The sequence below is a fragment of the Oryza brachyantha genome, chromosome 4, assembly GCF_000231095.2.
Source record: "Oryza brachyantha chromosome 4, ObraRS2, whole genome shotgun sequence".
Lineage (NCBI taxonomy): Eukaryota > Viridiplantae > Streptophyta > Magnoliopsida > Poales > Poaceae > Oryza > Oryza brachyantha.
In genome coordinates, this window is record NC_023166.2 from 10357182 (window position 1) to 10382649 (window position 25468).

At 47.9% G+C, this 25468-nt stretch overlaps 4 protein-coding genes across 6 annotated transcripts; all 4 read left to right on the forward strand.

Annotated features, from left to right (window-relative positions):
- The first annotated feature begins 1942 nt into the window (after positions 1-1942).
- On the forward strand, positions 1943-20982 carry LOC102715202 (monooxygenase 3-like). 3 transcript variants are annotated; one of them, XR_005811711.1, is made up of 5 exons: positions 1943-2410; positions 2479-2544; positions 2708-3126; positions 3599-4313; positions 20946-20982. XR_005811711.1 is itself a non-coding variant. In XM_040523750.1 (5 exons), exons 1-4 carry the CDS (start codon positions 2157-2159, stop codon positions 4183-4185), a joined length of 1326 nt encoding a protein of 441 aa, XP_040379684.1. In that variant the 5' UTR covers positions 1943-2156; the 3' UTR covers positions 4186-4217; positions 4314-4729. The 3 variants fall into 3 exon arrangements, 2 of the variants coding, with proteins under 2 accessions (XP_040379684.1, XP_040379682.1); XM_040523750.1 differs by lacking the exon at positions 20946-20982 and adding an exon at positions 4314-4729 and having other exon boundaries at positions 3599-4217; XM_040523748.1 differs by lacking the exon at positions 20946-20982 and having other exon boundaries at positions 3599-4729.
- On the forward strand, positions 5759-6826 carry LOC107303410 (putative UPF0496 protein 2). The gene has a single exon (XM_040523192.1). The coding sequence runs from the start codon at positions 5759-5761 to the stop codon at positions 6824-6826; it is 1068 nt and encodes a 355-aa protein (XP_040379126.1).
- Positions 19120-19755, forward strand: LOC121054189 (UPF0496 protein 3-like). The gene has a single exon (XM_040523193.1). The coding sequence runs from the start codon at positions 19120-19122 to the stop codon at positions 19753-19755; it is 636 nt and encodes a 211-aa protein (XP_040379127.1).
- Positions 20983-21912: 930 nt separating the features above from the next.
- Positions 21913-22542, forward strand: LOC121054190 (UPF0496 protein 3-like). The gene has a single exon (XM_040523194.1). It carries the CDS (start codon positions 21913-21915, stop codon positions 22540-22542), a length of 630 nt encoding a protein of 209 aa, XP_040379128.1.
- The last annotated feature ends 2926 nt before the right edge of the window (positions 22543-25468 follow it).

Genomic DNA, 25468 nt, shown 5'->3' on the forward strand with positions numbered 1-25468 from the left:
ACGTATCAACTATATAGTCTACTAAGTATTGCAAACATTCAAATATGTGTCTCATATATCAAATACATACTTAACTAGGTGCTATGAAGTGTGAACAATACCATTTTTTTATTTTACCTAACTATTTTTCGGTATTGGATTTTTATTCATTCGTAAAAAAATAGTTTTTTCATCAATTTTTTTACCAAACATCATTACAAATCAATCTCTACATCCTATATTTTTTTCACAAATTTCCTTAATTTTTTTAAATTTGGATCAAATTTGCGGATGGTTACCGCGGTATACCGAAGCCGTGCCCCGGCGGAGAGTGCGGTTACCGCGGTAACCGTCGCGGTTTCGCGAACCCTGATCCTGACCATCCTCCAACAGGCCTATCGTTTGGCTTTTTGAAAAAAAAGAGAGAAACCTATATATTTACCAATGAAAAAAATTATGAATAAAATTGTTCTATATGTGTCATTAGCGCTTTAAAAGCAAAGACCGAAAAATAAACTATGATTAAAGGACTCTAAAATTAAATTTAAATTAACATTTAAAATTTTAATACTTTGGTTTATAAGCGAGAAAATAATGCTGCAGATAGTTGGCGTCACGATAATAATGTGATATACTGACGCATATGTACTCGCCTAGACTAAACTGGACTAATTGGATGGCCATTGTTGGACTTGCATACTTCGACGGGGGCAGGCCAGCAACGAGCAAAGTCTCTGGGACATCCACACCTGGAAGGGTGGAACAGGCTCCTCTGACTTAAATCACAATGGCTAACACACAGGTCTTATGTTGGCATGGCTTTCTGATCTTGGAGAAATCAAGTGAAGCGGTCGGCCTTAGTCGAATCCATCGAGATCTATTGGACTGAAAACCACATTAATGAAAACGGATTCATCTCTTAGGGCGTGTTTGATTATAAGATTGGAGTGAGTTGGGTTAGAGCCATCTCGTTTCGCTAGTGTTTGATTTGTGGATTAGATAGGTTGGGTAGGAACTAATAAAAAGTAATCTGTCCACATCCGAGGGGTACCGGTCCGCCAAAATTGAGTTCATCGAAGCATTGAAAGATCGGTCATAAACCCCTCGTCAAACACCAGGTTTCCCCCAACAAAACTCTTTTCCGACTACACAACGTCGACAACAAGTCATCCCATAGATCAGAATTATATACTACATGCAAATTTGGTTGAATTGCATCATTGGTTATGGGTCCTATAATTAGATGTAAATCCATTTAGGAGTTAAGGTGCCAAGAGTTGGGTGGCAGTGGAAGGATGCCACCGATCCAATAGATGTTTCTCTTCCGAATGGTCCAATAAAATCAGAATACTTGTGTTTCTTTTTCTATGTGGGAAAGAATACCTGTTTCACCAAAACGCTGGCAACGCATGGAACCAGATCATGCATACGCACACATGTAAAAAAGAAAGCATATTTCCCGTCTATTATTCCTGTCGGTAACACAAGATACTAAACAGACAGTGTCATCTATAAGAAACAAACGGCAACCACCGTAGTGCATTTTTACAATGTCGTTGGACCCACCCAGCACTATCAACGGCCGTCTCCATCGTCCCAGGCATCGTTTGAAATAGCCAAAAATTTTGATTGACAGATTATATGATTTTTATAGCTACTCGAGGGTAAATTAGTTAACTGTTATAAACTTGAAATGTTATATTAGAAAAAAAATTCCAAAAGAAATTTTATCCTATTTTTTTCACAAAACATATCCATTTACGAGCTTAGCGTGTAAACAAAAATCCAAAATCAAGAAACAGAGAACAACATGTAATCAGAGTATCAGACACCAAAACAACAGAGCAAGAGGACTCAATGATTGATCGTTGCACTACCAAGAGGGAGAAAATCTTGTTGGATTTCTACTCGTTATGTCACATAAAAAAAGAAAAATCAGTGAGCCAGTGACAGTGATACACACATCTCTCTATCAGAAAGAAAGAATCGTGTAGCATTGGGTTCTTTCAACTTGTTTTGCTAGCTCCCACATGTCCACGAGCTGGCAGCTCACCTGGATCGTGCATATTCTACTGCACCACACAGGAATTTCACTTCGTCCTAGATCTGGCACACCCACCGAGGCGTCCGGCGTCGTGCGAATTTTGAGGAGCTAGCTAGCTGCGACTGCGAGGGTGATGGGCGGCGCCGGCGCAGAGGACGTGGAGGCGGTGGTCGTGGGCGCCGGGATCGCGGGGCTCGCCACCGCGCTAGCGCTGCGGCGCGCGGGCGTCGCGCGGGACGTCGGCGGCGGCGGTGTCGTGGTGCTGGAGCGGCACGCCGAGCTGCGCGCCGCGGGCGCCGCGCTCACCATCTTCCCCAACGGCTGGTTCGCGCTCCGCGCGCTCGGCGTCGCGCGCAAGCTCACCCCTCGCTACGAACCCTACGAAACGTACGTACGCGCGCGAAAGGTCGGATTCGTGAATCGCTCCGCTGAATTCTGCGTGCGTGCGTGTGCAGGTCCGTGGTGACCAACCTCGAGTCCGGAGCGACGCAGGTGTTTCTCTTCGGTGGGCACAAGAGCAGGTTCGATTGTCACTTTTCTGCATGTGGTTTGATTCAATTCGTAGTAAATTTTTCTGTTGGATTCTTCGTCTGCAACTGAAACTGATTCGAACTGAGTTCTAAATTTGTAATGAGTGATCTGAACCTGTCGATTTTTGTGGCTCACCTCGACTGGGAATTGAAGGAGCGGCGAGGTCAGGGTGAGGCCGGTGCACCGCAGGGCGCTGCTGGAGGCGATGGCGGAGGAGCTGCCGCCGGGGACCATCCGGTTCTCGTCCAGGCTCACCTCCATCAGCACCGAGCCTGCCGCCGATGGCTCGTCGCCGGAGCTCGCCGTCGTGAGGCTAGACGACGGCAGCGTGATCCGGTCCAAGGTGCTGATCGGGTGCGACGGCGTGAACTCGGTGGTGGCGCGGTGGCTGGGCCTCTCGGAGCCGGCCAGCTCCGGCCGCTCCTGCGTCCGCGGCCTCGCCGTGTACCCCGGCGGCCACTCCGTGAAGAAGGAGCTCAGGCAGTTCCTCTCCCACGGCCTCCGGGCCGGCATGGTGCCCATCAGCGACACCGACATCTACTGGTTCGTCGTCAACAACACCATCCCCGCAGGCAAGCCCCCAGTGAAACTCACCAGTGCAACGCGTCGTGCAAATTCCTCTCTAAAAACGATGATTTTATTGGAAATGTACACCGATTGCTCTCTATCACAATTACAAATTTGCCACGGTTTTAAAAAGATGTTGCAAAATATCACTAAAAAATTATAAAAATATCACTATAACTGTCATTCGAGTGGTATTCTTGCAATTTAGAAAAAAGAACGGTGACACATTTACAAAAGCTCCAAATGATAATCTCCATCTTTTCATTTCTATCCATGCTTATAAGCAAAATTTTAAATTTCAACCTTAAATTTAAAGATAAAATATAGTTTTTTCACCAAAATTTATTTTTCAAACATAGTTTTTAAATCTCTAAAAACACGTATATAAAAAATTATTTATAAATTATTTTTATTTATAAATATACCATCAAACCATCCCCGAATCATATTTGTTCTGATTTTTTTTTGTGTGTGAAGAGAAAGAGGCCGGTGGCGATCCCGAGATGATCCTGCGCGAGGTGACCGACAACCTGGGGAGGCACCTGCCGGAGGAATTCCTCGACGTGGTTCGCCACTCGGACCGGGACAACCTCACGTGGGCCCCGCTGCTGTACCGGGCCCCGTGGGCCATACTGACGGGCCGGGCCGCGCGCGGGCCCGTCACCGTGGCCGGCGACGCGTTCCACCCCATGACCCCCGACATGGCGCAGGGCGGGTGCGCCGCGCTGGAGGACGCCGTCGTGCTCGCCCGCGCGCTGTCGCGGCGCGCCGGCGCCGCGGCCGACGGCGTGGCCGCCTACGTGGCCGAGCGCCGGGGCCGCGCGGCCTGGATCGTCGCCGGCGCGTACCTGTCCGGCTACGTCCAGCAGGGGAGCACCAGCGGCCCCGGCGTCCGCGCCTACGCCGTCAAGCTGTTCCGCGACTGGATCTTCTACAGGTTCATCTTCCCTTTGCTCGCCGACACCATGTGGTTCAACTGCGGCGACCTCACGGCCCCGGCGCCGCCGACGCCGCGCGACGCCGAGGAGGAAGCCGGCAAGAAGAGCCACGCACACTATCAGTAGTACACTTGACTACTCTAGTACAATCACTGCAGGTGGAGCCGGATCATCAGCAAAGCCATGCCATGTGTTGATAACTTTGATGGTCGCTAATTGCAGAAGTTAACCGTGGCACCATCAATCTATTTCAGGTGTACAACGTGATGAATAAGTTTGTTGTGTTTGGGAAGTGAGGTTAGATGAGATGCAGATGTGATGTCACCGCAGTGAGCTACATCTGCAAGCCTCTAAATTTGTTGGGGATAGCTTGATTGTTCGTGAGATCAGCCAAAGATGCTCCTCCTCCTGTGCAAGCAAGAGCAGTGCATTTCCAATGTGGCAACAAAGTGTCACCTGAAATACCAGAAATAATATATTTTTTTAAAAAAAGGAGAGGATGGAATCCACTAGCTTAGGTTTTCTATTTGCTTAGGTTTTCTATTTGCAAAACCGGACTTTTACACTAGTAGCCCATAGATTTATGATTTAGTGGTACTACTACTGCATAATTTTCTCTGTGGCTTGCAACAAAACGTTGCCTTCAGTGTCATTCAATATTTAATCTGGAAGAACGACCTGAACATCTGAGATATATATATATATATATATATATATATATATATATATATATATATATATATATATAACCAATCCGATTCATCACCGGCCTTTGCTCTTCTCACGTGCCAATTAATTAACCTACCTGAAAAGTGGTAATCTGTCCATGCATTGCCCAATTATTTGGTCATTAGGACCTGTCTCTGAACATGTTTTCAACACGAGACAATTGTACGACAAGTACCTAAGCACGCGTACTACACAAGATCAAAATTAGAAGGCCGTGTGTTGGTACAGTCCCATAACCAAACCATCCCAGAGAGAAACCTAGCTGTTTCAGGCAACTTGCACACCTGAAACACCTAAGCTTCTGTCAGGTTTTATTTCCATCTCTATCTTTCGCCTCTGGATGGCACCAGAAACCACCAAGAAATGCTTGCACACAATCTACAAAAGGGAGAAAGGACACCGGAGAAGATACAGCTCGTTGGATCGACATGCAGATATATGGCGGCGATGTGGAGTGCAAGAATCGGCCATGGAAGAAAAAGAACAGCAACAACACGGCCTAAGGCTGGGCATCAGGGAGAGATATTGGCCGGCTACCCTGATATCAGGGGGGTGTCATCAGGGGAGGCAGCTAGACTGTTAGCTAGCAAGTTAGGGCATAAAAAACTTTTGGGTAGTACAAGACAAAGCTTGAGATTTTTTATCTGTCAGGTTCTAGGGGTGCTTGCATATAAAGGCTTCAGGTGAGGTCCATTTTAAGCCAAGGCAGGGCTTGCAATTGGTGCAACTCTCGATAAGAGACGCAATTAAACAGTGCTTCCCAAAGGATCAAAGAACTTGAAGAGGAACAGTTCATGTGCCAATCCAAAGGTAATATCAATCATCAACTGAAACGAAGAGCACTAAAAGTTTTCAAAATCAGTTTATTTGCTCTTGTGTATGCATGCATGTATATATGCTACGATCATCTGCCAGTTTATTGCCTTCAATGGTGCTGAAAAGTTTGTGTTTTGTGTGATGCGAAGCAGGCATGGAGATGGATACGCCGGTGCTGAACGTTGAGGAGGAATACATCAGCACGCTGCACACGCGATCCAACGCGCGGTTCTTCGCGGGGAAGCAGCAGTCGATCGGGAGGGAATCAATGGAGGCGCGGTTTGATCCGCAGCAGCAGGACGTCGTCCCCGCGGACGTGCAGAGGATGATTCACCGGAGAACGTCCTCCGAGATCGAGCTGGCAATGGCGGGATACTTTGACGCCAGCGACGAGGCGTCGGAGATCTGCAGGCAGCTGCTGGTGAACATCAAGAACGCCCAAAGCAACTACCTGTCCATGGACAGCTTCCTTGCAAGCATCTCGGACAGCGTCGCCGTCGCCGCCGCCGCCTATGCCGGTGCCGACGCGACGACTTCTCGGCTTGCACTCAAGCCTTTCGCCGCCAGAAGCAACCCGTTCAGCGCCGCCACGCGAAGCAACTTCCGGCGCATCCATGACAGGTACTCGTCGATCCTCCACGCCATCAAGTCGAGCCACGGGAAGGTGGCGAGGAAGCTGAGGCTCGCCAGAGCGGTCAAGAAGGTCTCCCGGACGTGCCTCGTCGTGGCCTGCGGCGCCGTGGCCGCCGCCTCCATCGCCGTGGCGGCGCACCTGCTGTTCCTCAGCCTCCTCGTCGGGCCCGCGGCGGCGGCGCTGTGCCCCATGGCGCTGAAGCGGAGGGTGACGTCGGCCCTCGCCGGCCGCGCCGCGAGGCGGTCCAGGACCGGGTCGCTGCTGCGGCTGCAGGAGCAGCTCGACACGGCGGCCAAGGGCACGTACGTGCTGGGCAGGGACCTCGACACGGTGAGCCACCTAGTGGCGCGGCTCTCCGACGGCATCGAGAGGGAGAACGCCATGGCGTGGTGCTGCGCGGAGAGGGTGGCCGCCGACGGCGGCGGCGGCGGCAGGTTCCCGGTGCAGGAGATGGTGAACGAGCTGAGGAGGAGCTGCTCGAGCTCGAGGAAGCTGGCCGAGGAGCTGGAGGAGCACGTGTGCCTGTGCCTCGCCACCATCCATAGGGCTAGAGTTCTGGTGATCAGAGAGATCTCCAAGCAAGCTTAACATGAAACTTACTGCAAGTTTTAATCATAGCATAGAATTCCATGTTTAATTAGGAGTAGCTGATGGATGATTATATATAGCATGTAAATATATTGCTTTTTCTTCCTTATGTTCCTTATGTTTGTTCATTCACATGGTCAGAAATAATTTTGGAAAATTGCTGAAGATTCAGGGTTTATGCAATGATCAGAGAGTTTGGTTTTATTGGCCATGACTTCCTACCATTCTTCCAAAATTTAGCAGACAGCATTTTAAATTTTTTTTAGCAGAGAGTTTGGTTTATGCAATGATCAAAGATACTTTTAGCATGATTTATAATTTTATATATTTGCAAAAATATTAAATAAAATCAATCTTTAAATATAAATCTAAACATCAACACCGCTAAATAAAAAATATCAAAGGGACTACCCTATTTGTCCCATAATTTCATCGTCATAAATTGTAGATGATCCCTCACGCCATATATTTGGCCATATCCTTCTTGCTTCTCCCATCTCTGCGTTTCTTCTTTCTCATTTCACTATACCACTCATCTATGTATGGAGCTAATCAGCTAAGAGCATGACATTGGAGGAGGTACCGCTGGAATCTGATTGTGTTGGTGGCATGTTGGATTATTGTGCGCGACCGTCGCTGACGGCTTGTGCGATGTCGGTGTCGGTGTGTTGTCCTGGGGAACTTCGGCTGGAACATGGCGAAGCTCGTCGATGGAACGGGGAAGATGAAGAACGATGCCGATTCACCACCAAGGCCCTATGGGCGCAGAGGTGTGGCTTGCTCTGTTCTTGGGCACCTTGCTGTTGATTTGGTGTTCTTTTTCTTACATTTTTTTTTCTAGAATTGATTATTTGTTCATTTTTCTTAAGTTTTTTTATATATGGTTTTGTTGATATATTGCTGATGCTGAAGTGATTAAATAATTATGTGCAGGTGAAACTATAGATTTGGATGAAATCTTCAGAATTTCTTGACTAGAGAAAAAAAAATGATGTTTCGAGAAATAGAGACTAGAGAGGAATGAATAACCATGGGCACCTCGTCGGAAATCCTCAATCCCAGTAACACCGCTGCCTCGCCGTCGCCGTCGCCTCTCTCCCGGACACACTCCGCTCATCCCCCACTCAGGCATGGCGGCGCCAACGCCGATGGCGCCCTGCCGCCAAATGGATCTCATTCGACTCAACGGCGACTTCTCCAAGTGCATCAGGGAGGACGACGCGGGGTCGCTGACGCCAGAGGCCATTGCCGACCGTGTTGGTCCGCCGCTCGGAGCAACGTGGTGGCCGTGGCTCACCGGCCTTATTTTGTAAAGGGAATTAACTGGGCCGAATTTAGTTGAGGACCGAATTCTTTCATGAGAATACAATGGGCTAAATTTACACTTGGACCGAATTCATTGATGCCAAAAAATTAGGCCAAATTCACGCGAGGGCCGAATAAGTTGACGGGAATTCGGTGGACCAAGCTATCGTGTCGGCTTAATTTGTTGATGGCAATTTAGAAGGCCCAATTCATAAGTTGGCCAACATGGTATATGGGACTTCTGTTGTTCACATTCAATCTGGGCCCAAATCTGTAGACGACAAATTGGTGGGTCGAAACTTATATTGGCCCGTGATTGTGGGAGCGAGTTAGGGCCAAATTCTGGAGGATAAGTGGGCCAAAACCATTGGTTGGGTCAATTCATTGTCCGAAATTAGGTTGGCCAAATTCCGTCGTGGACTTTGGTGGGTTAAATTTACTGTGGTAAACTATGGGCCAAATTTATATACTCTTTGTCCAAAATTAAGTAGGCCAAATTTGAAAAAAGTCAACTGTAGGTCTCTGAACTTGAAGCTAAGTTTGTTTTCGTCCCTTAACCGGAATATCATAAATGTCTACCCCTAAACTTGAGTAATCCGTCTAAAGTAGATTACTCGGTAGCATTGACTCATTTTTTAACTGGTTTTACTGATATGGCATTCGGTGGGTCCAACATATCAAGTTGTTTTATTTTTTTTCTCTTTCATTTCTTTCTTCCCTCTCTTCCTTACTCTCCTCTCTCTTATTCCTCTCTTCCCTGTTACTCTCACGTCTTGGGGCGGTGGGCGCCGGGACACGGACGGACGGCGGTGGGCGAGCGGCGGCGGACTAGAGCGTCGTCGTCGTCAGATTCATCAAACTCGTGAGATAGATCGAATTCGATATATTTTAGGTGCTCATAAATTAAATCAAAAAGAATCAGAACAAGATGTGATGACAACAATTTTATTAAAATGGCGACAATGGGTTAATTAAGCAAAATAAAAAGGATTACAAGTGATACAAATGGTTACAGCGAATCAATACCAAAGCAAGCAAATAGCACAAGAATAGCTTATTCAGGCCGAATTACTCATGCAAACTCGATCAATGGCCATTGCACGAGATTAAACTCAATCAAATACACGACGAGTACGCATATAATTTAGCAAGTGAAGTCGGAGGGACAGGTCTTGCCGCACTTGTTGAGGATGAGGCTGAGGTCGACGGGGATGTCGAGGTTGACGCTGAGCACGTTGGCCTTGATGGCGGTGCACAGGCAGACAACGGCGTCGACGTCGGTGATGCCGGACAGCAGCGGGCAGCAGTCGTAGGGCCCGTGGCCAGCGTTCACGCCGAGCGCGCCGTTGAGCATGTTGGCACACACCCTCAGCTCGAGCACGTCAATGGGGCAGTTGCCATGGCCGCTGTGGACGGCGGTGGGCGAGCGGCGGGCGGCGACGGGGGCTAGGGTGCGAACAGCGGCGGATGGGTGGACCGGGACATCAAGAAGGTGACAAGCGAGATGACGCTGCTCATCACCACTGCCACGGAGCTCTTCCTCGGCTCCCTTCCCGCCGGCGCCCACAGGGCCGCTTCCTGGCACGGCCGTCGCGCGGTGCGTGCCGTGCACGTGCGGGCTGCGGTGTGCGAGCACCGCCCCACCGTCGACTTCCTCGATTGCCTCGCCGTCGCCGAGGACGCGCCACCGGCACGCGCGCGCCAATCCCATCGGGGGCGATGGAGGAGAGGAAAAGATGGCACCCCTAGCCCGCCGGCCGTCGCCGCCGACAGTGCCCCAGTCCGCCACCGTCCGCACCCCAGCCCCGTCGTCGCCCGCTACTCGCCCACCGCCGTCCGCCCCTGCCCTCGCCGCAGCTGGTCGACTGCCGTCGACCCCAGCCTGCCTGCCACCGCTCGCTCACCGCCCCAAGACAGAGAAGAGAGAGGAGAGGAAGAAAGAGAAGGAATGATAAAATAACCTGAAATGTGGGACCACCGGATGCCACGTCAGCAAAATCAGGCAAAAAACGAGTCAATACTGTCGAGGAAACTATTTTAGACGGATTATGCAAGTTTAGGGATAGACATTTCTGGTATTCCGGTTAAGGGACGAAAAACAAACTCAGCTAGTTCAGGGACCTTTATTGGACTTTTTCCGCCAAATTTTGTTGTGGACATGGTGGGCTAAATTTTGCCATGGTAAACCATGGGCCGAATTTTATTGGCCATGTTAAGCAGTCTGATTTCATTTTGTGGCCATTGCTGGGCTGAATTCTTTGACTGGAATGAGGTAGGCCAAATTTATTCGTTGGCCACAAAAATTTTACGCGCCGAATTGATAGCGATTCCGATGAGGGGATTTTGACTAATAACAATCATAATCTGGTGTTTTGTGAAAAAAAAAAGACTAAGGGAAGAATTTGTGACCGGACTGATATCGCCGCCGTCGTCGCCGCATATCCGTCGCCACACTCACCGTCGCACGCCTCCTACTCACCCACCTCTCCACACTCCACAGGGTTCAGCGCCGCTGCTTTCTTGTGCCGCCCATCGAGGTGAGGGGAGGACGGTGGCGCCCAGGAGGCAGCTCTCCTCGCTGCCATACTGCGGCGACAGCAATGCACCAGCACCGTCCGCATCTGAGCTTCTGCTCTGCCCGCCCCCTCGTCGGCGCCAGTGCCGATCTCTTCGCCACCGCCTTTGGCGAGAACCCTAGGAAGGATGGCATGGACGACGCTGACGTCGGTGTGGCGGAAAAGTTCTGGTCCGGTGGCCGGTGCCGGCTGCCATTGCTGATCGTTTTCGGAGCACCGGTGGTGGCTCTCCGGCTTTGCGGGAGGATCTTCGAGTTGCGGAGACGCGATGCGGGGACGAGCAAGGAGAGCATGAAGGATCGCCGGCTACGGCGACATCGGCGTCGAGGCGGAAGGACGACGGCGGCAGCCGGCAGCCATCGACGGGAATTTCGTCAAACGTGAGTGCATTGCCCTAAAACCAGAAATGTATATTCTTAAACTCATATATACCGTTTAAAAAAGATTCTTCGGTAGTATTGGCTTAAGGTTTGACCGGTTTTACTGACGGTGTCATGAGGTGGTCCTCGTATGTCAGATATTTTTTTCTCTTTCCTTCTTTTCTTTTCTCGCCCGGCCACCGCCCAGAGTCGTCGCACACCGCCGTATCAACCTGGCCGCCTCCTTAGTAGCCGCCGCTCGGCTTGGCTCGACCGCGCCCACGCCAGCCACTCCCCGGCCGCCACTCGCTCGTTGTTGGCACGCCCGACCCGGCCTCCAAGGCCAAGCCTGCCGCGCCTCGGAGGGGCTCCTGGGGCCCCAAGAACCATGCCGCAATCCTCGCCTCCCCCAAGCTCATAAGGCCCCCCACGCTCAACTTCGACGACAACAGGATGCCCTTCAAGGCTGCGCCCTCGCCGGCCAGGACCACCGCCTTCGTCATGAAGCGCAGTAGCGTGTTGCCTAGGATGACTAGGAGCAAGAGCTTCGTGACACCAAAAGATGACCAGGGTGTTTCATTCAGTAATCTCAGAAAGGGAGCAGGGTAGGGAACATCTTTGGAGTAGAGCACCAACATGACACCAAAAGATGATATCTCTATCTCCTCCAATCAGTCATAACACAAAAGCCTGAACCAATCCATGAAGAAGCCACATCACATAACATCAGAAAGAATTCATATCTACAAAAAAAAAAAGTACACTCAACACTCATATCATCATCAAAAAACACCAAATCGATTATGTGCAGAGATCATCATCATCATCATCACTGATGTTACAAGTTACGACGTTGAATTCCTCACGATTAGTTCATGCATCGATCATCAGTAAGCTCTGAACTCCATTGGCATGTCGTTGAAGCTCCAGAGACCACCGATGTTCACTGCATCCTGAACGGCTTCGGCACCGAAGAGAGCATCGATGCTGTCATACGTGCTCCCTTCAAAGTAGCCCAGCTGCATCATGTAGTTCGGCTCATAGTACGTGAAATCATCGGCAATAGCTGCCTCTGCCTGATGAAGTGATGAGCAAATGCTCCGTTCGTGTCTTTGCATCTTGCTCCGTCAAGATCGTTCAGCTCGAACGCGTCGAGCCATGCAGCCGCCATTGGTAGAGGATCTGTCTCTGGCAGCAGCTCGAGCTTGACGTCGTCAATGGCAGCAGCGGAGTCGGTGCTGCTGCCAGCCGAGCTAATGGAGTTGGACTTGGACCTGTCGCTGCTGAACTTCACGTCGCCGCTCCCAGCCTAGTCGTCCCCTCGATCGCCGTCGCCCTCGCTCGGCTTTGCCCGCGCCCGCGCACTCCACCGCCTCTAGACCGGCCGTCACCTCTTTTGCCGCAAGATCGGCCGCCGCCGCCCTCGCTCGGCTGTGCTGTCTAGCTGCCTCGGCCGCCTCCAACCCGGCCGCCACAAGCCGCCACCACCCGCTTGGCCGTCACCGCCTCCGCCCGCGCCCTCCACCGCCCACGCTCCGTCCTGCAACCTGCTGCTTCCCGCGCCGAGAGATTAGAGGAAGAAGAGAGAGAGGACAGCACGCGAGAGGGAAGAAAAGAAGGAACAAAATTTTTTCTGTAAAAAAAACTGACACGTGGGACCTACCACATGACAATACTGGAGGGACCTGAACGATGGCACATATTTATGATTTTAAGGTTAAGGGATTTCGGATAGACTCCCTGTTAAGTTGAGGGATCACATGTAAACGTATTCCTTTGTGTGACAAATTGTGGATGGGCCAAATTAATCGGAGGCCTACTCAGGAAACTTAACTGGGTCAATTTCAAGTATGGTCTTAATTCGTTAATGGGCATTGGGTGGGCCAAATTCTATGGCTTACCAAATTTATCAACGAGAATAAAGTGGGCCAAATTCATGTCAACCAAATTTAACTGGGCCAATTTCAAGTGTGGTCTCAATTCGTTAATGGGCTAAATTCTACGAGAATAAAGTGGGCGAAATTCATGTAAACGAGGGTAATTGGGCTGAATTTAGATATGGACTGAATTTGTCATCGAGTATTCAATCGGCTGAATGTAACGTCGAGTGGAATTGGGTGGGCCAAATAAAAAATTAGACTTGACAGGAAATAGATATGGCCAAATTTCTGTGTCGCCCGAATTCATCTACTGGACTTTAATGCACTAAATTTAGTAGAGGGCCGTAATTTTGTTGATAGGAGTTTCTCGAATAAGTAGGCCAAATTCATCGCTCGGCCGAATTTGTAATGGGGTTGTGAGCTAAACTTCTCTTGGGCTGCATTCGTTGATACGCAGTAGGTGGGCAAAATTCATTTGTGAGCTAAATTCGTTGATGGGTATTAAACGAGCAGAATTGGTACATGGGCTTATATGGGCCGAACTTGTTTGTTCACCGGGGTGAGATGTGAGTTTAGTGGATTGAATTAATTGTGGCCTGGATTTTTCGACGTCACTTAAGCAGGCCGGATTCTTTCGTGGCCGTCGGTGGGCCTAATTCTTTGATTGGGTTGAGATGCGCTGAATCCTTTGACGGGCCAATTCGTTGAGAAGAATTAAGTGAGCTGAATTAATGTTTCGTTAGATGAGAATTTAAAGAATTTACCATCAAATTTGCGTGCCGTGACATTTTTATCACCTAATCCGTGTGTTCTCTATACTATATAATTTGGACTGTTAACTGTTTGGTATCACTTTCTATATTTTTCATGTATTTTTTATTTCTTAATTTTATTTATACATTTTATGTAGGCTTGTGGACATTTTTTCCCCCCCGGCTCACCTGTTAGATCCAAAGAGAGAGATTTCTCCGTCCAAGCATCCGCGCCGGTCTTAGCCCTTCGCCGCTGTGACGCGCTACAGCATCGCCCCCACCACCGACGAGCATGATGTGCGCCATCGACGCCTCCGCTCCCAGCTGGACGCGCGACCGCCCCCGTCGCCGAGTGTGCCAGCCCACCACCCTGCAGCTACTGTGTGCCACTGCCCACGTACGCCGCCCGAAGAATGTGCACTGCGTGAGTAGTATCATGGCAAGGAGGAACCAACCCTTGGATAAATATTAAGAGACATAATCCTTGTATGGCTTCGGTCCAATCTCTCCCAGCTCTCCTCTCCTTTTCTGTCAGTCGAACATTACAGATTGATTTCAGGTTAACGGTTGCACAGTGCTGCTCTAACAACATAGTTGCAATTTTCTGACAGCATGCATGCATCCGTAAAGAAATGGCGGCATGGTGGTGGCGCACGGTGGCGGGGTGGTGGGTGGCGATCGGCGATGGGGGTGACGCTGAAGAGAGCGTCGTAGCGGCAAAGGGCAAAGACTGGTGCGGCGCCTGGACGGATCGATCGATCCAAACAGACTCTCTCTTTGGATCTAACAGGTGGGCCCGGGGCAAAAATACATGAAAAACGGAAAAAATGGTACCAAATAGAGTAATTAGTAGTGATATATTATAGGAAACATGTGGATTAAGTGGTAAAAATGTCAAGACACGTGAATTTGATGTTAAATTCTCCTCGTTTGATAGGCTGAAATGTTATTGGGAATTTGTTTGGTAAGAATTCATTAGTGTAAATTAAGGAGGCCAGAATTTTTTTGTCGGTCGAATTTGTTGGCTCGTATGATATGGGTTGTATTCCCTTGTGGACCTTCTCTTTTGACGGGAAATAAGTGGGATGAATTCATTTGTGGCCGTAGGTGTCCGGAAGATAAAATTAGTCTGAATTCAGTTGACATGAAATATCCAGGCCCAATTACTGGTTGGTCCGAATTCGTCCACTAGAATTTAGTAGTGGACTGAAATGGCTGATGGGAGTTACAAAGGTTGATTTTATTATGGGGTTAAATTTGCGCACGTTAAATTAGCAGGCTGAATCCTTTCATTAACGTCGCTGCTCCGAATTCCTTGATTGGGTTAGATGCGATGAATTCTTTCATGGGCCTAATTTGTTCATAAGAATTAAGTAGGCTAAACCCGTCGTGTCATTTGATGGGCTAAGTATGTCATTGGAAAATCTTTGGGCCGAAATATTAGTGGGCCAAAATCGCTGATATGAATTTGGTAGGCCAAATTTATCTCCAGGTCGAATTTAATGACGGGGAGTATGTGGGGTGGATTCCCTAATGGGCCTTATCTCATGGCCCAAAATAAGTGGGATCAATTCATTTGTGACCATGGGTGGGCCGAAATAAGACCCTGTAAGGGGATGTCAATTTTCTCTATGGGGATGGGGCACATTTTGGCTCAGCGGTATTCAGTGTCGGGGCCTATGTTTTGGTGGAGACGGGGATGGGAGAGGGTTTACACCCACGGGGACCTTGGTATGTATATCAAACTTTAAAACCTAGTACATTGAAGGTCCAATAATAAAAAAGCCTACTCAAATAACAAACCTACCCCTGGTCCTATTCTTTCTCACTCTCTTTGGTTCCTCAATCTCATGTCTCATTGTATTCACAGGCACGTGGCAAATCGACGGTGGCACGGAGGGGTGATGCGGTAGGAGGCGACGGTGCGGGGACCCAGTGCGATAGCGCGCTGGCCAGCGTCCTCCGTGCCCTCTCCGATGACAGTGAGTCTCGTACTTCATTTTCTATCTCTCGGTGCATTGCTGCGTCGGAGCCCGTATGGGATGGGATCTACTGAGGTCAGGGCTGGGGAAGAAGTTAGCCCCATTTTCATTTTTGGGGCCGGGGCTAGGGAAGGATTTCGGGGTCAGGGCCTTTCTTGCCTAACCCGACCTTGACCTGTCCTGTTGCCAATACTACCATATCACCCATTATTGGGAAAAACATTATCGCAAGCAGCCAAAAAATGGTCTTTGCAGGCGGGGCGGTTGCCCACCTGTACGAAAACGATTGTGAAGATCGCCAATCTTCGCAGGCGGGTTGGCCGTCCGCCTGCGAAGATAATTTTCGCAGGCGGACGTTGGCTAGTCTGGCCCGCTTGCAAAAATAGGAAACTGTCGCGTGCAAAAAAAAAAAGAAATCCGCATGTGAAAATAGGTAGAAATTTTTGAAATTTAATAATGGTTTGCCCGTAAATGTAATAATAATTTGCCCGTTAATAGAAATTCTTATAGGTAGATTATTATGTGAATATATTGGAAGATTATCAAGCATTTGGTACTGAGAAATTTACATATATTACATAACTCAAAAGTATTGCATATATATATATATATATATATATATATAATTTTTGTAGATGGTGACTTCAAATACGCCATGTAGTTACACATCCTGCAAAAATTGAACATACCATCCCAATTTCATTCACATATCTCCCACATTTCCCAAATCACATTCACAATTAACACATAGCCCCCACATGCACATATAACCCCCAATTTCATTCACATATCACCCTCATTCCCAAATTCACATTCACAATTAACATCACATATTACCCACCCCTCGTTCCCATTCACACCAACATGCACACACATATAAAAAACAAACACCCACATGCACAAACGTCCGTGGACGACGACCGGCCAATGACGTCTTCGCTCGTGCACACACACCAGCCGATGAAGTGTGGCCTTGGAGGGGCCAGCGGCAGGGGAAGGGCGGCGACACGGTGGAGCTAGCGGCGGTGATGTGGCCAACGGCGATGGAGGCCGGGGCCGGCGTTGGAGCTCGCGCGCACAGGGTGAAGCGGCCGGCAGAGGCGGCGGTGGAGGGGACGGCGGTGGAGGCTGGCGACGGTGGCGGGGACAACGGTGGAGACCGACGGAAGTGGATGGGCCAGCCTCGCGGTGGAGCTGGTGGCGGCGATGTGGCCAGTGGCGGTGGAAGACGGGGTCGGCGTTGGAGCTCACGTGTGCGCGGTGAAGCGGTCGGCAAAGACGGCGGTGGAGGGTTTGGCGGTGGAGGCCGGCGATGGTGGCGGGGACGGTGGTGGAGACCGACGGCAGTGGATGGGCCAGCCGCACGGTGGAGCTGGCGGCAGCGATGTGGCCAGTGGCGGCGGAAGACAGGGCCGGCGTTGGAGCTCACGTGCACGTAGTGGAGCAGCCGGCAGAGGCGGCGGTGGAGGGGCTGGCGGTGGATGGGCTGGCGGCGGCGACCGAAAGTAGAACGTCGGCGTGTACGGAGGACGGCGGCGGAGGACGACGGTCGGAGGGCGATGGTGCAGGCGGGTGGCGGTGAAAAAATTTGGCAGCCTGACGGCGCCAAAACTTTTAGGGTTCCTACCCGGACTTAGAAATTTTGGGCCCGCAAGTGGGGCCGTATATAGGGAAACTATCTTTGCAGGCGGGCGGTCCGCCTATGAAGATGATTTTCGCAAGCGCACCGCTCGCCTGCGAAGACCGTTTTTACTATCTTCGCAAGCGGTCCGTCCGCCTGCGAAGATGTAACCCCTACACGGGCATAACTATTTTCGCAAACGGTCCATCCGCCTGCAAAGATTCTTACAGATGTGAATATATTTATTTCAAAATCTTTGTTAGTTTATTTTGTAATTTGATAATGTCTACAATAGTTGTCACAAAAATCGTAATTGTACGTACAAATATACAAACCTTAATATTATTATTTTTGTAATTTGATATGTCTATAGTAGGAGATAGATGTGATAGCAAAGTAAAAAAAATTGAGAATTCATGTTACCACACTAAACCACTACAACAAATACACATACATCTAACATCAACATATGAAAAGAAAGTAAATTAAAAAACATGGAGCTTTCCCTTCACAATTTTGCATGCATAAATCCATCAGAAATTGAGGTCTAAAAGCTTAAAAATTACATACCTAGTATGGAAATGAGTAGATCTGAGCACCGTAGAAAAATCCTCCGAAGATTTGAAGTTCAAAACCTTCTCCTATATTTAAGTCACTTTAGGAGAGAGAAACTTTAGGGAGAATGAACCTGGCTCGGGGAGGAAGAAGACTATATAGGAGGATCTTTGCAGGCGGGCCATATAAGTGGCACATGTAAAGATCGATCTTTACAGGTGCACGATACCTACCGCCTACGAAGATCGATCTTCGCAAGTGCTGCTTATATGGCCCACCTGCAAAGATCGACCTTCGCAGGCGGACCGTCCCCTCCACCCTGGGTGCATTTTTTGCTGGCGCGGTTTTGGCTCTGAAGAACATGCCCGCCTATAAGAATTGAACCACTACGACAACGAAAATGAGTTTTCTAGTAGTGGCACTTAGTTAGGTGGAGCATTTTGCTAAGCACACCATCGGCCCCATTTGTCAGTCAAACACCTTCTTAATTTACTTGTCAAAAAAGTAAAAAGAAAAAGAGAGAAAATGACGAGACCCGCCGTCCCTTTCACCGTTGTGCTCTATTGCACTGACTGAAAAAGTCCCATGTCTTCCAATTGTTCATAATGCTAATCATCATCTCATTTATCTCAATAATATATCATCATCGTAACCATCAGCAAAGCCATGCCATGTGTTGATAACTTTGATGGTTGCTAATTGCAGAAGTTAACGTGGGACCATCAATCCATTTCAGGTGTACAACGTGATGAATAAGTTTGTTGTGTTTGGGAAGTGAGGTTAGATGAGATGCAGATGTGATGTCACTGCAGTGATCTACATCTACAAGCCTCTAAATTTATTGGGGATAGCTTGATTGTTTGTGAGATCAGCCAAAGATCTCCTCCTGTGCAAGCAAGAGCAGTGCATTTCCAATCACGGCCGTGTGTTTGTACAGTCCGATAACCAATCCAAACCATCCCAGAGAGAAACATAGCTGTTTCAGGCGACTTGCACACCTGAAACACCTGAAACCACCAAGTTTTTTTCGCCTCTGGATGACACCAAAAACCACCAAGTTTTGTCAGGTTCTAGGGGTGCTTGCATATAAAGGCTTCAGGTGAGGTCCATTTCAAGCCAAGGCAATTGGTGCAACTCTCGATAAGAGACGCAATTAAAGAGTGATTCCCAAAGGATCAAAGAACTTGAGGAAGGTTTGATCCGCAGCAGCAGGACGTGCAGAGGTTGATGGACCGGAGAACGTCCTCGGAGATCGAGCTGGCAATGGCAGGATACTTCGACGCCAGCGACGAGGCGTCGGAGATCTGCAGGCGGCTGCTGGTGAACATCAAGAACGCCCAAAGCAACTACCTGTCCATGGACAGCTTCCTTGCAAGCATCTCGGACAGCGCCGCCGCTGCCGATGCCGGTGCCGACGCGACGACTTCACTCAAGCCGTTCGCCGCCAGAAGCAACCCGTTCAACGCTGCCACGCGAAGCAACTTCCGGCGCATCCACGACAGGCACTCGTCGATCCTCCACGCCATCAAGTCGAGCCACGGGAAGGTGGCGAGGAAGCTGAGGCTCGCCAGAGCGGTCAGGCGGTCCAGGACCGGGTCGCTGCTGCGGCTGCAGGAGCAGCTCGACACGGCGGCCAAGGGCACGTACGTGCTGGGCAGGGACCTCGACACGGTGAGCCACCTGGTGGCGCGGCTCTCCGACGGCATCGAGCGGGAGAACGCCATGGCGAGGTGCTGCGCGGAGAGGTTCCCGGTGCAGGAGATGGTGAACCAGCTGAGCAGGAGCTACTCGCGCTGGAGGAAGCTGGCCGAGGAGCTGGAGGAGCACGTGTGCCTGTGCCTCGCCACCATCCAGAGGGCTAGAGTTCTGGTGATCACAGAGATCTCCAAGCAAGCTTAACATGAAACTTGCTGCAAGTTTTAATGATAGCATAGAATTCCATGCTTAATTAGGAGTAGTTGATGGATGATCATTCACGTGGTCAGAAATAATTTTGGAAAATTGCTGAAGATTCAGGGTTTATGCAATGATCAGAGAGTTTGGTTTTATTGGCCATGACTTCCTACAGCTTATGACTCACTCAAGCTGATTAAACACAAATTCATACATCTCTAGACCACTGCATCCTGGTCAAACTGAATCTCTCGCACATCTAGTACTAGTGCACTGATCAATCAATATTTGAACTAGCTAACTAAATTGAAGTGGTGTAATGTAGATCGGCAATCAAGTTAAATGACCATCAATACTTAGGGAAACACTGGGCTTGTGGGCTGCACTTGTGTTCCTTCACATATTTGTTCCTCTCTTTTGACAGAGTTTGCCTGGGCTAAATTTTAACTAGCAGGGCAGCTCATTGGATCACTCGTTGGAGGGCTAGATAAGATCTTGACTGACGTGAAACTAAACTCTCTGTTTTTTTTCTATTTGCCACCATTTACTTCTAATTTTATGTTTAATTATTTATTTAATTTAAAGATTTAAATAATTATTAATTATATTATTGTGATTTGTTTTATCATCAAAGATACTTTTAGCATGATTTATAATTTTACATATTTGTAAAAAATTAAATAAAATAAATCTTTAAAGATAAATCTAAACATCAACATCGCTAAATAAAACAAATTGAAGGGAGTACTCTATCTATACCATAATTTAAGAGTTTTCGTTATAGAAATGTATAGCCAAAATCCTTTATATTTTAGGACAAATGTATTTACTAGTACACCTAAAAGTGCATGTATTTTTTTCTTATGAAAATTTCTCTTAAATGACCCATCCAATTATCGATACAATTACACCATTATGTTAGTAACAATTAAATCTTTATAAAAAAGATCTCACAATCAATACAGCTGTAGAACTTAAACCACAAATGGGCCAGCTTGCCCAGCTAACAAACTAAATAACATACATGACACTTAACTGTGGATTGGCCAGCATTGCCTGGTTGATTAGTGCAACAACTATCAGCACGAAAAACTTACCTGTGGAATTTCAGCCACATCATGTGTGCCATCAACAGTGGGAACCATTGATGGTTGCTAATTGCAGAAGTTAACCGTGGCACCATCAATCCATTTCAGGTGTACAACGTGATGAATAAGTTTGTTGTGTTTGGGAGGTGAGGTTGGATGAGATGCAGATTTGTGGTGTCACTACAGTGATCTACATCTGCAAGCCTCTAAATTTGTTGGGGATAGCTTGTTTGTTTGTGAGATCAGCCAAAGATGCTCCTCCTCCTGTGCAAGCAAGAGCTGTGTATTTCCAGTGTGGCAACAAAGTGTCACCTGGAATATCAGAAATAATATTTTTACAAAAGGAGAGGATGGAATCTACTAGCTTAGGTTTTCTATTTGCAAAACCAGAGTATTACACTAGTAGCACATAGATTTTGCACATGATTTAGCACTACTACTACTGCATAAACTTCTCTGTGGTTTAAAACAAAACGTTGCCTTCAGTGTCTTCTACTGTAATATTTAATCTGATATATCACTCTGTTGTTAATCTGAAAACCTGTCTGATTCATCACCGGCCTGCCTTGCTCTTCTCACGTGCCAATTAATTAACCTACCTGAAAAGTGATAATCTGTCCATGCATTGCCCAATTATTTGGTGATTAGGACTTGTCTCTGAACATGTTTTCAACACGAGACAATTGTACCACAAGTACCTAAGCACGCGTACTACACAAGATCAAAATTAGAAGGCCGTGTGATGGTACATTCCATAACCAAACCAAAGCATCCCAGAGAGAAACATAGCTGTTTCAGGCGACTTGCACACCTGAAACACCTAGGTTTCTGTCATGTTTTTTTCGCCTCTCTTTCGCATCTGGATGGCACCAGAATCCACCAAGTTTTGTCAGGTTCTAGGGGTGCTTGCATATAAAGGCTTCAGGTGAGGTCCATTTCAAGCCAAGGCAATTGGTGCAACTCTCGATAAGAGACGCAATCAAAGAACTTGAGGAACAGATAAAGTTTTGATCCGCAGCAGCAGGACGTGCAGAGGATGATGCACCGGAGAACGTCCTCCGAGATCGAGCTGGCAATGGCGGGATACTTCGACGCCAGCGACGAGGCGTCGGAGATCTGCAGGCAGCTGCTGGTGAACATCAAGAACGCCCAAAGCAACTACCTGTCCATGGACAGCTTCCTTGCAAGCATCTCAGACAGCGCCGCCTCCGCCGCCATTGCCGGTGCCGACGCGACGACTTCACTCAAGTCGTTCGCCGCCAGAAGCAACCCATTCAGCGCCGCCACGCGAAGCAACTTCCGGCGCATCCACGACAGGCACTCGTCGATCCTCCACGCCATCAAGTCGAGCCACGGGAAGGTGGCGAGGAAGCTGAGGCTCGCCAGAGCGGTCAGGCGGTCCAGGACCGGGTCGCTGCTGCGGCTGCAGGAGCAGCTCGACACGGCGGCCAAGGGCACGTACGTGCTGGGCAGGGACCTCGACACGGTGAGCCACCTGGTGGCGCGGCTCTCCGACGGCATCGAGCGGGAGAACGCCATGGCGAGGTGCTGCGCGGAGAGGTTCCCGGTGCAGGAGATGGTGAACCAGCTGCGGAGGAGCTGCTCGAGCTCGAGGAAGCTGGCCGAGGAGCTGGAGGAGCACGTGTGCCTGTGCCTCGCCACCATCCATAGGGCTAGAGTTCTTGTGATCTCCATGCAAGCTTAACATGAAACTCACTGCAAGTTTTAATCATAGCATAGAATTTCATGTTTAATTAGGAGTAGTTGATGGATCATCATTCACGTGGTCAGAAATAATTTTGGAAAATTGCTGAAGATTCATGGTTTATGCAATGATCAGAGAGTTTGGTTTTATTCGCCATGACTTCCTACCATTCTTCCCAAAAAAATAAAATCAAAGATTTAAAAAATTATTAATTATATTATTGTGATTTGTTTTATCATCAAAGATACTTTTAGCATGATTTATAATTTTACATATTTGTAGAAATGTTAAATAAAATGAATCTTTAAATATAAATCTAAACATCAACATTGCTAAATAAAAAAAATGATGGGAGTACTCTATCTATCCCATAATTTAAGAGTTTAGTTATAGAAATCCATAGCCACAATCCTTTATATTTTAGGACAAATGTATTATTTCATAGTGAGTATATTTCATCGTCACAAATTATGATCCCTTTATGCAGCTTGAACATTTAATTTAAAGACTATTGATCTTTCTGATCACGTAACTGAAAAGTTCAATTCTTTTCTCTTCTTTGAGAAATACTATTGTAGATGATCTCTCATACAGTATATTTGGCCATATCCTTCTTGCTTCTCCCATCTCTGTGTTTCTTCTTTCTCATTTCACTATAGCACTCATCTATGTATGGAGCTAATCAGCTAAGAGCACGGCATGGGAGGAGGTAGCGCTTGAATCTGATTGTGTTGGTGGCATGTTGGATTGTTGGGCGCGACCATTGCTGACGGCTTGCGCGATGTCGGTGTCAGTGTGTCATCCTGGGCAACGTCGGCTGGAACATGGAGAAGGTCACCGATGGAACGGGAAAGATGAAGAACGATGCCAATTCACCACCAAGGCCCTATGGCTGCAGAGGTGTGGCTTGCTCTGTTTGTGGGCATGCACCTTGCCGTTGATTTGGTGTTCTTTTTCTTATTTTTTTCTAGAATTGATTATTTGTTGGTTTTTCTTAAGTTTTTTTATAGATGGTTTTGTTGATATCCTTGGTGATGCTGCAGTGATATCATGGTGCTCTATTATCTTGTCATGATACCTTAGTACATTTATGTATCAACTAGTACCTAGATATTACGTATAGAGGGATTTATGGTTCTTGAGAAGGTACTACGTACTAAAAAATACCAAATAAATCTGCCTAAGCTTCTCAGGGGACCTCTTAGGCTCAAACCGGGGAGGCTGCACTATCGGCACCTCGTCCCTTTAGGGATCCCTCATATCCCTGTGGAACCTATACGTGGGCCTCTCCCTTCTTGGGAAGTAGATTGGTCCCCGTTGCTGTGAATATTGGTCAGGGGCTCCATCGGCTACCTGTCGGATCAGCCCTGACAGCGTGTTTACCAGTATCCCAACTGGTTGATCAGTGTGTGGTGGACCGCCGAATCGACCATGTCCTGCAGATTTGGCGGGTTTTCCGGGGGTGGGTTGCTGCCCTGTCCTGGCTCCAGAGTCAGCGTTGGGAGTTGGGATTTCTGCACCGGGCCGCCCCTGGTCATGCCGAATGACTCAAGGCATAGCTTCTGGTAACTGTCCATGTGTTGCTGCACCAGAGCCTTCTGTTCGTCAGTGTGTTTGTCGAGAGTGACCGGGAGGATGTTTTCGGAGCTAACTTCCTTTGCGACCATCTCTTCCGTCTTGAATGCTTGAACGCGTGACTGGCTTGTGGTTGAACTACGTCTTCTTAGCACTGGTCCCACTAGGCATACCAAAAATGTGTTAACGCTGAAAATAATAACAACGTGTCACGCATGTAGACCTGGGACTTACTCTAAGACCACTCCAGTACAGGACCTAATTCTTAGCAGAAAGCTTGGTCTGCCAGTCAGTTTGATCCTGTAACTGACAAGATATAACATGGAAAATAGTCAAACCCGAAACTGCTATCGGCTAGATAGCTGATACCGTCCCAGGACCCTAGCCGATGAGCTAGACAATTGACTTTACAGGAATTTCGTGATGGTATATATAAATATGCTCAATCGACCGAATCGTAAGTAGGGTAACCACCGAGCAGACCAATCAACTAATTAATCTTAAAAGAAAGGATTCGACCAAGACAGTTTTAAGATTAATTAGACCGATCTAGCGTTTATCACACATACAATCACCAGCTGATAGGAGACTAAACATGGAATTTAAGGTAGACCGGATTGCTATACCAATTACTAGCATAAAACAATAATAATTAATCGCATACATAGTCACGCTAAACCTAGAAGATCGGACTCAACCAAGACAGTACAGATCTAAGCATAACTATGTATGAAATCAGTAAACTATTGCGGTATACGAATAACAAGATATCAAACCGGCGTAATCTGTCAACCTAATTAACCTCAGCCGATCGGACAGATTCCTATAAGCAGATCGAACTAAACACGCATAGATTAGACCTAACCAAGGCAGTATGTGATCTAGCATAATACAATTATGGGAATATGAAGATCGATGAACTTAATGAATAAACCAACAGATTACTTGGGATAATGCTGGCTAGAACTCCAACGATAAGCCCTCATGAGAACTCGATCCAATATGATAACATAAATCTAGCCTACTAGATTGATTGGACCAAACCGAGACAGAATTAAGTTGACTAGATTCGTGCTAGCAGATCGAACATAGGAACTCGCGAGGATTTGATCGAGAACTATTACTACTTCAAGCTAAAAACAGATTAAAGCAATAATAAAACTCAACCCATCGATCAACCAGGCAGTAGATCGGACTTAACCGAGACAGTTCTGTTCTAGCTAATCGACTGGTTTTGACGAGCATGAACTTATGTTGCGAAGCTGACAAACCTCGCGCCGAAATCCCAGGCAAGTCAAGAAGGCCAGCGATGCGCTGAAGATATGTTTTTAATCTAATTGATGATTTACAA

What these genes read in the sequence shown, in the direction of transcription:
- LOC102715202 (XM_040523748.1), top strand. Translation starts at nt 2,157, where the DNA reads ATGGGCGGCGCCGGCGCAGAGGACGTGGAGGCGGTGGTCGTGGGCGCC. An exon ending in CGCTACGAACCCTACGAAAC is followed by an intron (nt 2,411 to 2,478) that starts GTACGTACGCGC and finishes GTGCGTGTGCAG; the next exon opens with GTCCGTGGTGACCAACCTCG. An exon ending in TTCGGTGGGCACAAGAGCAG is followed by an intron (nt 2,545 to 2,707) that starts GTTCGATTGTCA and finishes TGGGAATTGAAG; the next exon opens with GAGCGGCGAGGTCAGGGTGA.
- LOC107303410 (XM_040523192.1), top strand. Translation starts at nt 5,759, where the DNA reads ATGGAGATGGATACGCCGGTGCTGAACGTTGAGGAGGAATACATCAGC.
- LOC121054189 (XM_040523193.1), top strand. Translation starts at nt 19,120, where the DNA reads ATGGCAGGATACTTCGACGCCAGCGACGAGGCGTCGGAGATCTGCAGG.
- LOC121054190 (XM_040523194.1), top strand. Translation starts at nt 21,913, where the DNA reads ATGGCGGGATACTTCGACGCCAGCGACGAGGCGTCGGAGATCTGCAGG.